The sequence below is a fragment of the Somniosus microcephalus genome, chromosome 2 (assembly GCF_052327205.1).
Source record: "Somniosus microcephalus isolate GS21.2 chromosome 2, FLI_Smic_1.0, whole genome shotgun sequence".
NCBI lineage: Eukaryota > Metazoa > Chordata > Chondrichthyes > Squaliformes > Somniosidae > Somniosus > Somniosus microcephalus.
In genome coordinates, this window is record NC_140988.1 from 274038600 (window position 1) to 274051070 (window position 12471).

Consider the following 12471-nt stretch of genomic DNA (forward strand, 5'->3'; position numbering starts at 1 on the left):
GTATTTGTTTAATTTCTCTGCCATTTCCTTATTCCCCATTATAATTTCTCCTGTCTCAGCCTGTAAGGGACCCACATTTACTTTTGCTAATCTTTTCCTTTTTAAATATCTATAGAAGCTTTTACAGTCTGTTTTATGTCTTTCGCTTGTTTACTCTCATACTCTATTTTCCCTTTCTTTATCAATTTCTTGGTCCTCCTTTGCTAAATTCTAAAATCCTCCCAATCCTCAGGCTTACTACTCTTTTTGGCAACATTATAAGCCTCTTCTTTTGACCTAATACTATCTTTAACTTCTCTTGTTAGCCACGGTTGGATCACTTTTCCTGTTGGATTTTTGTGCCTTAAAGGAATATGTATTTGTTGTAAATTATGTATTAATTCTTTAAATGCTAGCCATTGCTTGTCTACTGTCATACCTTTTAATGTAGTTTCCCAATCTACCTTAGCCAACTTGCCCCTCATACCTACATAGTTTGCTTTGTTTAGATTTAAGACCCTAGTTTCAGATTTAACTAAAGCACTTTCAAACTCAATATAAAATTCTATCATATTATGGTCACTCTTCCCTAAAGGCCCCTTTACTACAAGGTTATTAATTAACCCTTTCTCGTTGGACAATACTAGATCTAAAATAGCCTGTTCCCTAGTTGGTTTCTCAACAGAGTGGTCTAGAAAACTGTCTTGCATACATTCCATGAATTCGTCCTCCACATTATTACTGCAAATTTGGTTTGCCCAGTCTATATGTAGATTAAAGTCCCCCATGATCACTGTATTACCCTTGTTACATACGCCTCTAATTTCCTGATTTATGCTCTGCCCTACATGACAACTACTGTTTGAGGGCCTATAAACAACTCCCACCAATGTTTTCTGCCCCTTGCTGTTTCTTAGCTACGCCCAAACTGATTCTACTTCTTGATTATCGGAGCTAAGATCCTTTCTCTCTACATGACACAAATAAACCCAAAAGGGGAAGAGGTTTTCTTTTTATTTGATAAAACAGGTTAACTGAACTGCTGAACTATATAGTGTGGTGTGCCTTCAGCTTCCAATGCACCATCATCTGAAGGAAAATGGATTGGGAGTCTGCTACATATACTATTAGCTACCTTTTTGATTAAGAAGCAGCAACTGTGGGGAACTCTGTGCAATATGTAACACGATCGTAAACCTGTTCTTCATAAACAGGTCTAATATTTCACTACATAAAGCACACAAAGGAAATCTTTCCCCAATATGGAAAGGCATTTAAGGAAAGACTGGAGTAATATACCAAGAGGAACAAATATTATTTAAAATCATCTAACAGTTCTGTAAATTTACTGTGAAAGTTGCCGAATTAAAACAGTTTTATTTAATGTGCTCTTCACCTGGTTCTGAAAAACCATCTTCACTAGCTGTTAACATTACTCAAGAGCACTCACGCTGCGGAAATTGTGTAAGAGGCAAAAGATGAGTATGTTGTAGGTTCAGTATCACACCTGTAGTACTCTTTGTATAACTATTTAGTCTGAAAATTCGTAATTACCAAAAATCCACCAGTTTTATCATTCCTGATAAGTGTTGAACCAGCGTTCATGTTCTGCTTGATCTCTGTCACATTTGGATATGTCATTATATCTGAAAGATCAACCAAAACAATGGATAAAACACTGTATTTTGGTATTCAATTCATACAGTGCAAGTAACACAGTTGTCAATAAAAATAAATCTGTTCAGTCAATTAAATGGCGCTTGGTCGAACAATAATTGACTAGTTTAATAAATTAAATGCATTTATTAAAAATATATTAATCAATGAAAGCTTATTCTGCAGATTATTTTAAAACTGAGGAGTTTGACTTTATTTGCGAAAAGCAATCCTAATGTTCATCCATTATTCAGGAATGAGTGAGAGAGAGAGAGAAATCAGAGATCAGGAACAGGCAGACACTGGGAGATGCAACAGGAAGCAAAGCTATAAGAACCCTGGAAGCTTTAGAAACAAGGTGCTGGAACTGGAGGCTGTTGTGGCAGCAGGTAACTACAAGGTTGTAGGAATATCAGAAACATGGTTAAATCTAGAGGACGAAAATGAATATAACATTCAGGGATATAAAAGGGTACGTTTTTGTCTTCAGCACATGGGCAGTAATCTGTTGGAGCAGATCACCTGGCCGTTATAGAACTCGCCTAATCGAACCACTCCAGTTCGGTACCTCTAATGAAAAAAAATCCAAGCTAACATTCGGGTTGTTTTATTTGTCTGTGGGAGGCAGGCAACATGGTTAAGGCAGTAACAACAGAAAACGCTGGAAAAACTCAGCAGGCCAGGCAACATCCGTGGAGAGAGAAGTAGAGTTAACATTTCAGGTCGAAACCCTTCTTCAAAACTGAGAAAAAAAAGGCAGGAAATGAAACAGATTAAAAGGCCAGTTTGGGGGCTGGGAAATGGGGGAGGGGATGAAAGAACAAAAGGGAAGGTCTGGGAGGTGAAGAGACATGAAGAGATATTTAAGACGAGATGAGATGGTAATAGGACAGGTAAAGAGACAAAAGATGACTGTAGATGAAGTGTGAAATGCGCTGGCAGAATGAGAGACAGCTGCCATGTGGGAGAGAAAAAAAGGAAAAGGCACAAACCAAAGGTGTGGATAAAAAATATATTAAAATATAATAGGGGCCGAGGTTATGATCTGAAATTGTTGAACTTGATATTGAGTCCGGAAGGCTGTAAAGTCCCTAATCGTTTGATGAGGTGCTGTTCATCGAGCTTATGCTGAGCTTCCGTGGAACAATGCAAGAGGCCACGGACGGTGAGGTCTGAGTGGGAATGAAGCAGTGAATTGAAATGACAGACGACCGGAAGCTCAGGGTCACCCTTACGGACTGAACGGAGGTGTTCCACAAAGCGGTCACCCAATCTGCGTTTGGTCTCCCCAATGTAGAGGAGACCACATCGTGAGCAGCGAATACAGTATACTAGATTGCAAGAAGTACAAGTAAATCGCTGTTTCACCTGGAAGGGGTGTTTGGGGCCCTGGACAGTGGGAAGGGGGGAGGTATAAGGGCAGGTGTTGTATCTCCTGCGCTTGCACGGGAAGGTGCCGGGCGAAGGGGAGGGGATGTTGAGGGTAATAGAGGAGTGGACTAGGGTGTCTTGGAGGGAGCAGTCCCTACGAAATGCTGAAAGGGGAGGGGAGGGGAAGATGCGTTTGGTGGTGGGATCACGTTGGAGGTGGCGGAAATGGCGGAGGATGATCCGTTGAATGTGGAGGCTGGTGGGGTGAAAGGTGAGGACAAGGGGAACCCTATCGTGGTTCCGGGAGGGAGGGGCAGGGGTGAGGGCAGAAGTGCGGGAGATAGAACAGACACGGTCGAGGGCCGTGTCAACCATGGTAGAGGGGAATCCTCGGTTGAGGAAAAAGGAAGACATGTCAGAAGCACTGGTGTGGAAGGTGGCATCGTCGGAGCAGATGCGGCGGAGATGGAGAAACTGGGAGAATGGAATAGAGTCCTTACAGGAGGCGGGGTGGGAGGAAGTTTAGTCCAAGTAGCTGTGGGAGTCAGTGGGCTTGTAGTGAATATTGGTCAATAACCTATCCCCAGAGATGGAGATGGAGAAGTCGAGGAAGGGAAGGGAAGAGTCGGAGATGGGCCATGTGAAGGTGAGGGAAGAGTGGAAATTGGAGGCAAAGTGAATGAAATTGTCTAGTTCAGGGAGAGTGCAGGAAACGGCACCGATACAGTCATCAATGTACCAGAAAAAGAGGTGAGGGAGGGGACCCGAGTAGGACTGGAACAAAGAGTGTTCCACATATCTCACGAAAAGGCAGGCATAGCTAAGACCCATGCGGGTACCCATAGCAACACCTTTAATTTGGAGGAAATGAGTGGAGTCAAAGGAGAAGTTGTTCAATGTGAGAACAAGCTCAGCCAGGTGGAGGAGGGTGGTGGTGGATGGGGACTGGTTGGGCCTCAAGGAAGAAGCGGAGCGCCCTCAGGCCATCCGGGTGTGGGATGGAGGTGTAGAGGGATTGTACGTCCATGGTGAAAAGGAGGCGGTTGGGGTCAGGAAACTGGAAACTGTTAAAGTGGCGGAGGGCATCAAAAGAGTCGTGGATGTAGGTGGGAAGAGACTGGACAAGGGGAGAAAAGATAGAGTCGAGATAAGAAGAGATAAGTTCCATGGGGCAAGAACAGGCCGAAATGATGGGTTTACCAGGGCAGTCCTGTTTGTGGATCTTGGGAAGGAGGTAGAAGCGGGCTGTGCGGGGTTTTCGGAACTATGAGGTTGGTGGCCGTGGGGGGAAGATCTCCAGAGGAGATGAGGTCAGTGACAGTCTTGGAAACGGTGGTTTGATGTTCGGTAGTGGGGTCACGGTCCAGGTGGAGGTAGGAGGAGGTGTCGGAGAGTTGGCGTTCAGCTTCCGCTAGGTAGAGGTCAGTTCGCCAAACAACAACAGCATCACCCTTGTCAGCAGGTTTAAGGCAGTATTTATTGTTCATCCCTAGTTGCCTCAAGGATATTAATAGTCAATCACATAGTGTGGGACTGGAGTCACATATAGGTTAGACTGGGTAGGAGTGGCAGATTCCCTTTCCTGAAGGGTATTAGTGAAACATTTGGGGTTTTATGACAATCCAACAGGTTTCATGATTATTATTCCTGGTGCTAGCCCACAAGTGATTAGATTTACTGAAATTAATTTCATAACTTGCTATGTTGGCTTTGAGCATACAACCTCTGGGTTGCTAGTTCAATACCATAACCACTAGGGCTACCATAGTGTCAAGTTAGCATGAGAAGGAGGAGAGTTTGCTCTTTGAAGGGATAGGAGAGGTTTGTGAGAACAGGGAAGTTAATTTAATTGGGAGGGCATCAATCAACCTAACATAGACTGGGAAAATATAGCTGGTTTAGATTCAGAGTCGGTAGATGTAGTACATGACATTATTCAGTGCATCAAGAAATAGGACAAGAGGCAGAGTTAATTTTGACCTGGTGTTTACTAATAACACTGACAACACACAGGAAATTGAAGTTGTAGCATCCCTGGGGACAGCAGCAGCAGAATGAACAAGTTTAACGTGATCTGGAAGTTGGAAATACCTAATAACAGGAGCCAGGTAGACAATTTTAAAAGGGCTAAATGAAATGAAATGAGGACAACAAAAGCAAATAGAGTGGAAGTCAAGTGGAACAAGTTTAAAGGTATAATGCTGAGCAGGCAGGATAAATACATTCCTAAAACCAACTATCTCAGATTACACAATCATGATCCAAAATGGATGAACAACCAAATTAGAATTGAGGTAAAGAGAAAAACAACCTGTAAAAATCATAAGAACATAAGAAATAGGAGCAGGAATAGGCCACTTGGCCCCTCGAGCCTGCTCTGCCATTCAATAAGATCATCACTAATCTTGGGCTCAAGCCACTTCCCTGCCCGCTCCCCATAACCCTTCACTCCCTTATCTTGCAAAAATCTGTCTATCTCCACCTTAAATGTATTTAATAACCCAGCCTCCACAGCTCTCTGGGGCAGAGAATTCCTGAGATTTACAACCCTCTGAGAGAAGAAATTGCTCCTCATCTCAGTTCTAAAAGGGCGACCCTTTATTCTGAAACTATGCCCCCGAGTTCTAGATTTCCCCATGGGGGGAAACATCCTCTCTGCATCTACCTTGTCGAGCCCCCTCAGTATCTTATATGCTTCAATAAGATCACCTCTCATTCTTCTAAATTCCAATGAGTATAGGCCCAACCTGCTCAACCTTTCTTCATAAGTCAACCCCCTCATCTCTGGAATTAACCTAGTGAATCGTCTCTGAACTGCCTCCAATGCAAGTATATCCTTCCTTAAATAAGGAGACCAAAACTGTACGCAGTACTCAAGGGATAGCAAAATACTGCGGATGCTGGAAATCCAAAATAACAACAGAAAACGCTGGAAAAACTCAGCAGGCCAGGCAACGTCCGTGGAGAGAGAAACAGAGTTAACGTTTCAGGTCGAAGGGTTTCGACCTGAAACGTTAACTGTTTCTCTCTCCACGGACGTTGCCTGGCCTGCTGAGTTTTTCCAGTGTTTTTTGTTGTTATTTCACAGTGCTCAAGGTGTGGTCTCACCAATACCCTGTACAGTTGTAGCAGGACTTCCCTGCTTTTATACTCCAACCCCCTTGCAATAAAGATCAACAGTTCATTTGCCTTTTTGATTACTTGCTGTACCTGCATGCTAACTTTTTGTGTTTCATGCACAAGGACCCCCAGGTCCCTCTGAACTATACCATTTTGTAATCGCTCCCCATTTAAATAATAATTTGCTTTTTTATTTTTCCTGCCAAAGTGGCTAACCTCGCACTTTCCCACATTATACTCCATCTGCCAAATGTTTGCCCAATCACTTAGTCTGTCTATATCCCTTTGCAGGTTCTTTGAGTCCTCTGCACAACTTGCTTTCCCACCCATCTTTGTATCATGTACGAGGAAAGGAGGAGGGCCTCACTATGCTAAATTCAAGAAAATGCACGAGTACATTTAAAGGGTAATCAGAGGGGCAGAGAGAGATCTGCAAAAAAGCAAAGCAGTTGAAGCTAAGCATAACAGTAAAACTTCTTTAAATACCACAACAGTATGAGCAGTCACATATGGAGGTAATCTTGACTTTGGGTGCTAATGTTAAACAAGCAATATTGATTCAGCCATTCATTGTACATCTCTCCCAATTTAAAATCAGGGGAGATTCATAACGGGCGGCTGTATCGATATTGCTGGTTTTACACTATCACCCCATGAAAGCGAACCATAAAAGATGCAACCAGTGAGGATGAGTAAACATTCTGAATAACCATTTCCTCCTAATATCTCCAAGGGGAGAGGGAGAATTTCTACCTACGATGGAGACGTACCCCTGGCCCTGGTTGACCTTCCAGCCCTGGGGTCATTTAAATACAGGAGGTGGGCTTCCTAACCTTTACCTGAGGAGAGCATTTAACGCAACAAATCTCTGAGGCTGGGGGAATGGAAGCAACCTCTGAACAGCTCATTTGTTTGGCAAAATTATGAGTCCTCCTCATCAGCCTGTGCAAGGCGACAGTCTCCGAGTGCTTCCACAGGTCCAGATATCAGAAAATAAGCTCAGGGCCTTTAGCACCATCAGGAGATTGCTGTATCCCTGGGCCTAACAGGCAGCCTGTGTCCAGTGTTCAAAGGGCACAAATCACGGAAAAGGTAGTTGGAGGATGTATTCCCCTGATTTGCATATAATTGGAAAATACTACCAACATATGGGTCACTATGCCACCCATGGCTGGGCTTAGGCACTGAGAAACGGGTTGAGGCAGAAAAAGGCAGAGATGTGGACACCTTTTCACCTGGCCTTGCTCGGATTCACCAAGAAAATCAGCCAGGGGGTGGGGAGAAAGTCTAGGCCATATTCTTTAGATATGACAGCAGTAAATTTAACATTTTACATGTGTGTTATGGAATCAAACCTACCTCCCAAGTTGAGTTTCTCACAAATTGCACTGTTGCCACTGACAGGACATTTGTACACATCTCCCGTGCGGTTCTTGGGAAACCCACTCCATGGTGATCCGACCAGCAACCTGTAGTGTGCAATAGGCATACGTGACTGAATTGAAAAGAGCAAGAGATACAGAAAATAACGCATTCATCTGAATCAACAGCAGCAGAATTTAGCTTAATCTTATTCTTACCCTATCCTCCCCTGGGCACTAACTCAGGGTGGGGAATAGTTCCATTGGTGCTGACAGCTCTCTAGTACTGCACCCAAGTCGTGACTCTTAATTCAAGCACTATATTCTTTTTTATACACAAGTGTTAATATATTTAAAATAAAGTAAAACTCTGCACACAAGAATGTGCATGCGTACCTGTGCGGATTTTTCCGATAATCATGGCTATTCCACCATGTGGAACGTCAGAGCGGAGTCCAATCCTGCTCTCACGTAACACACACACACAAACACACACACACACTTTCTAACTTGATCACTAGAGAATGATCAAGAGAAGGAACCCTGGACAAGTTTTCTCCTCCACAGCCTAGGGGCACCAAAGCCAATTTAGCATCCATTTCTGCCCCAAATTATATCATAAAATTCAGCAGAGATTAGAGATGAAAACTAATATCTTCTTAGTCTGTGTGACACAGTACAAGGCAGGGACCCTGAAACTCAATGGGGGTTCCCCTGGTTTCCCGCTGAACTTATGGAGGGAGAGGAGACTGAGTGAACCACAATGGAATTTTAGAGTCAGTGCATTTAGCCACTTAACATCAGCTACTATTAGGCAGCCACCTTGAAAATGTCAAGGGTAGAAATTCCAGTTGGTGAAGTTGATGTAGGAGCACATGCATTATATTCTTGTGTGCGCTATTTGTACATTCTTTACTTTAGACAGTTAACATGTATGTAAAAATAGTGTAAACAGGAAAGTATGAGTGTGTTAAGCATTCACAATTGAACTGCACTGATCAGAATTCCTACCCTTGAAAGCTGATAACCATGTTGAAGGTTGAAAAGATGCACTCAAAATAAAAAATTGGAATCTTTAGTTTGTTCTGAGGTTAGCACAAATTAAGGACTGTTCTTTGGTGCCCAACTTTTCTGCGTTTCAGCTTTGTAATATCTCATTAGAAATGAGAGGACATCCATTCTCTTGATGTTATTTGTTCAAAAATTGTGTAATCTGAAAGCTGTGTAACAAATTCAGTAATTGAATAGTTCCTTGAAACATAACAGCTCACTTTAAGGTCCTACTAAGAAATTCAGAGTTCCTGTGGAGAACTAAAGTCAGCAATGAAATAGAACCGCTTTGGAATGAGGAAGCAGTCCGATCATGATAGAAATGAAAACTATAGCCCTGATTTTAACCAGAGGCGAGATGGGAGCATGGGTCTGGCGTGGCAGCAGCAGACTCATAGAAACATAGAAGATAGGAGCAGGAGTAGGCCATTCGGCCCCTCGAGCCTGCTCCGCCATTTAATGAGATCATGGCTGATCATCCAAATTCAATACCCTGTCCCTGCTTTCTCCCCATATCCCTTGAACCCTTTAGCCTTAAGAAATATATCTAACTCCTTCTTGAATATATTTGATGAATTGGCCTCAACTGCCTTCTGTGGTAGAGAATTCCACAGGTTCACCACTCTCTGGGTGAAGAAATTCCTCCTCATCTCAGTCCTAAATGGCTTACCCCTTATCCTTAGCCTATGACCCCTGGTTCTGGACTCCCCCGCCATCAGGAACATCCTTCCTGCATCTAGTCTGTCTAGTCCTGTTAGAATTTTATAAGTTTCAATGAGATCCCCTCTCTTATGTTCATTAATAAATAGACATTCTTATTATGAACACAGCTAGCTTTTGCTAGTTACTTTATTGAGCACAGGTGGACTAGGTACAGCATCTGTAGAGGCTTCCATCTTGACTGCTGCCTTTTGGGTAGCCTAGTGCCTCATGGGTAATGTAGTCTTAATATACATACAGCTGGGTAGTGTAGTCTTATACATACAGCTATATACAGCTCTACACAGCTCTACGGCTCCACCTAGTGTCCACTATAGAATGACATGTTATTGATCATTACATCCCCCTTTCTTTGAGGTTTAACAAAATCAATATCAATCAACTTTCAAGAAAACAATAAAGATAATATCAGTAACACTTTTGTTAGTGCTCTATAAACATAAACATTTTCAAAACAGTCAACACATTTTCAAAGCTTTACATTGTACTCAAAGATTAAGTCTATCGGGCTTTTTTACTTCACGTGTGGATCTTCTCAACACGGGTAAGTCTGATGTGTCTTCATGAGATTGTTCTGGCGGTGAATGACAAGATGCAGTTGCAGCATTGTCATCGATCTGCTCTTGTATAGATAGAGGTCTCCTTGCGATCTTTGCTTGGAGAGGGTTTCAGTGTTTCCTTCACTCTTCATGCCATAACTCTCAATGTAGTCAATGCACTCTCGAAAAACTGCTGGCAGCTGGATCCCATCATACAGCATAGTCCTCTCAGCAGCCTTGGCTAATGGAACACCAAAGATTGGCCTGAGGGAAGAAGGAGTATCCACCGGAACTGCTTCCTGCTCTGGTGCAGGCTTCTTCTTTTTCTTTTTCTCTTTCCACTGCTTAACAACATCTGCTGCGGTTATATCTTTGGACTTTTTCTCCTTGTGTTTTTCCTCTTTGTGCTTTTCTTCCTTTGGCTTCTCTTTGACCTTGAAGTCTTTTTCTTTCTTCTTGGAGAAACTAGGCTTTTTGAAGACATGGATACCCTTTGGCCATTTCATTCTTGATGGGCTCTCTGCTTCATCACCTGAGTCATCTGGTCTGCTTATGGCACAGTTTATACGGTAGACTCTCTTGACCAGTTCTAAGTCTTCATAAGCTTTGTCACCTAGTATCGAATCAAGTCTTTCAGCCACAACAGAAAACATGAGATGATGCACTTTGTCTTTGACTGTTAAGTCTGCATACACCTAAGCTATCTATTTTCTGTCCATTATAGCTCTTCAGTAGTACTGACTTTTTCTGTATTTTGGGCTTTTCTTTCATATTTTTTATGTCACTCATACTGATTAAGTTTGCTTTTGCCCCAGTGTCCAGTTTCAATGTAACTAATGCTCCATTTATCTGCAGTGGGATCATCCATTTGTCCACTTTTACTGCATTGACTTTATGTTCAGCATTGTCCATTTCTGAGGGCTGCACATTTTCTGTATCTTTTTTGATATCGTCACATGACACCATTCCTACAAAAAATGTCTCACTTAAATCAGTGTCCTCAATTACATTAACTCGTTGCCCTTTCTTAGTTTGTACTTTTGAAAAGCATTGTTTGGCAAAGTGATTCTTTCCATTACACTTTGTGCACATTTTTCCAAACGCTGGGCATTGTCTTAACTGGTGTTTGTAACCACAGCGTTTACAATTAAAAATTTCATCCTCCGATTGCTTTTCATTTCTGTTCTGCCCACATTTCTTCCCCTTGTAGGACACAGCACCGACAGCAGCATTATCACTCATTACAATCGCATCATTATTGATTTCACTGAAAGTCTTCGCGTGCTTTCGAGCTAGCTCGCTGGCTTGGCATATTTTCACTGCATTTTCCAAATTTAGTTCGGTTTCTCTCAACAGACGTTCCCTGACTTTTTTATCATGAATACCAAACACAATCTGGGCATGAATCATGGGTGATTTCAGCTCAGAGAAATTACATGTCTGTGCTTTCAGTTTCAGATCAGTTATAAAGCTATCAAAAGTCTCATTTTGTTGCTGTGTCCGAGAACGGAAGATATATCTTTCATACGTCTCATTCTTTTTGGGAGAGCAATGTGCATCAAATTTTTTTAGCACATCTTCTAATTTTTCTCTGTTCTCCACTGGATTAAATACAAATGTATTAAATACCTCTATCGCCTGTGGGCCTGCAACCGTAAGCAGCAACGCTATCTTCCTTGCATCTGGCTTTGTACCGAATCCGATGGCAGCAATGTAGAGTTCGAATTGTTGTTTAAAAGTCTGCCAATTGTAGTCGATTTTTCCTGTGAGTTTCAAATGCTCTGGTGGCTTCAAATTCTCCATGTCGCTTTTCACAATTTTTTGCAGATCTTCACCATCCTGGTACCATCTTATGTTCATTAATATATAGACATTCTTATTATGAACACAGCTAGCTTTTGCTAGTTACTTTATTGAGCACACGTGGACTAGGTACAGCATCTGTAGAGGCTTCCATCTTGACTGCTGCCTTGTGGGTAGCCTAGTGCCTCATGGGTAATGTAGTCTTAATATACATACAGCTGGGTAGTGTAGTCTTATACATACAGCTATATACAGCTCTACACAGCTCTACGGCTCCACCTAGTGTCCACTATAGAATGACATGTTATTGATCATTACACCTCTAATTCTTCTGAACTCTAGCGAATATAATCCTAATCGAACCAATCTCTCTTCATACATCATTTCTGTCATCCCAGGTATCAGTCTGGTGAATCTTCACTGCACTTCCTCCACGGCAAGAATATCCTTCCTCAGATAAGGCAACCAAAACTGCACACAATACTCACCAGGGCCCTGTACAATAGCAGCAAGACATCCTTGCTCCTGTATTCGAATCCTCTCGCTATGAAGGCCAACATACCATTTGCCTTCTTAACCGCCTGCTGCACCTGCATGCTTACCTTCAGTGACTGGTGCACAAGGACACCCAGGTCTTGTTGTACTTCCCCTTTTCCCAATCTATTACCGTTCAGATAATAATCTGCCTTCCTGTTTTTGCCACCAAAGTGGATAACCTCGTATTTATCCACATTATACTGCATCTGCTATGCATCTGCCCAATCACCCAACCTGTCCAAATCATACTGGAGTTTCTCTGCATCCTCCTCACAGCACACACGCCCACCCAGCTTTGTGTCATCTGCAAACTTGGAGATATTACATCTAGTTCC

The 12471-nt window shown here is 42.5% G+C and overlaps 1 protein-coding gene across 2 annotated transcripts in view; it reads right to left on the minus strand.

Annotated features, from left to right (window-relative positions):
• itga2.2 (integrin, alpha 2 (CD49B, alpha 2 subunit of VLA-2 receptor), tandem duplicate 2) overlaps positions 1-12471 on the minus strand; it is a 216607-nt gene that overhangs the window by 103682 nt on the left and 100454 nt on the right. For both annotated transcript variants that reach the window (XM_085972514.1, XM_085972511.1), the window contains exons 3-4: positions 7486-7595; positions 1534-1625 (exon numbers count right to left, since the gene is read on the minus strand). In XM_085972514.1, coding sequence (XP_085828640.1) covers positions 1534-1625; positions 7486-7595 — 202 coding nt within the window. The remainder of the gene's footprint in view (positions 1-1533; positions 1626-7485; positions 7596-12471) is intronic.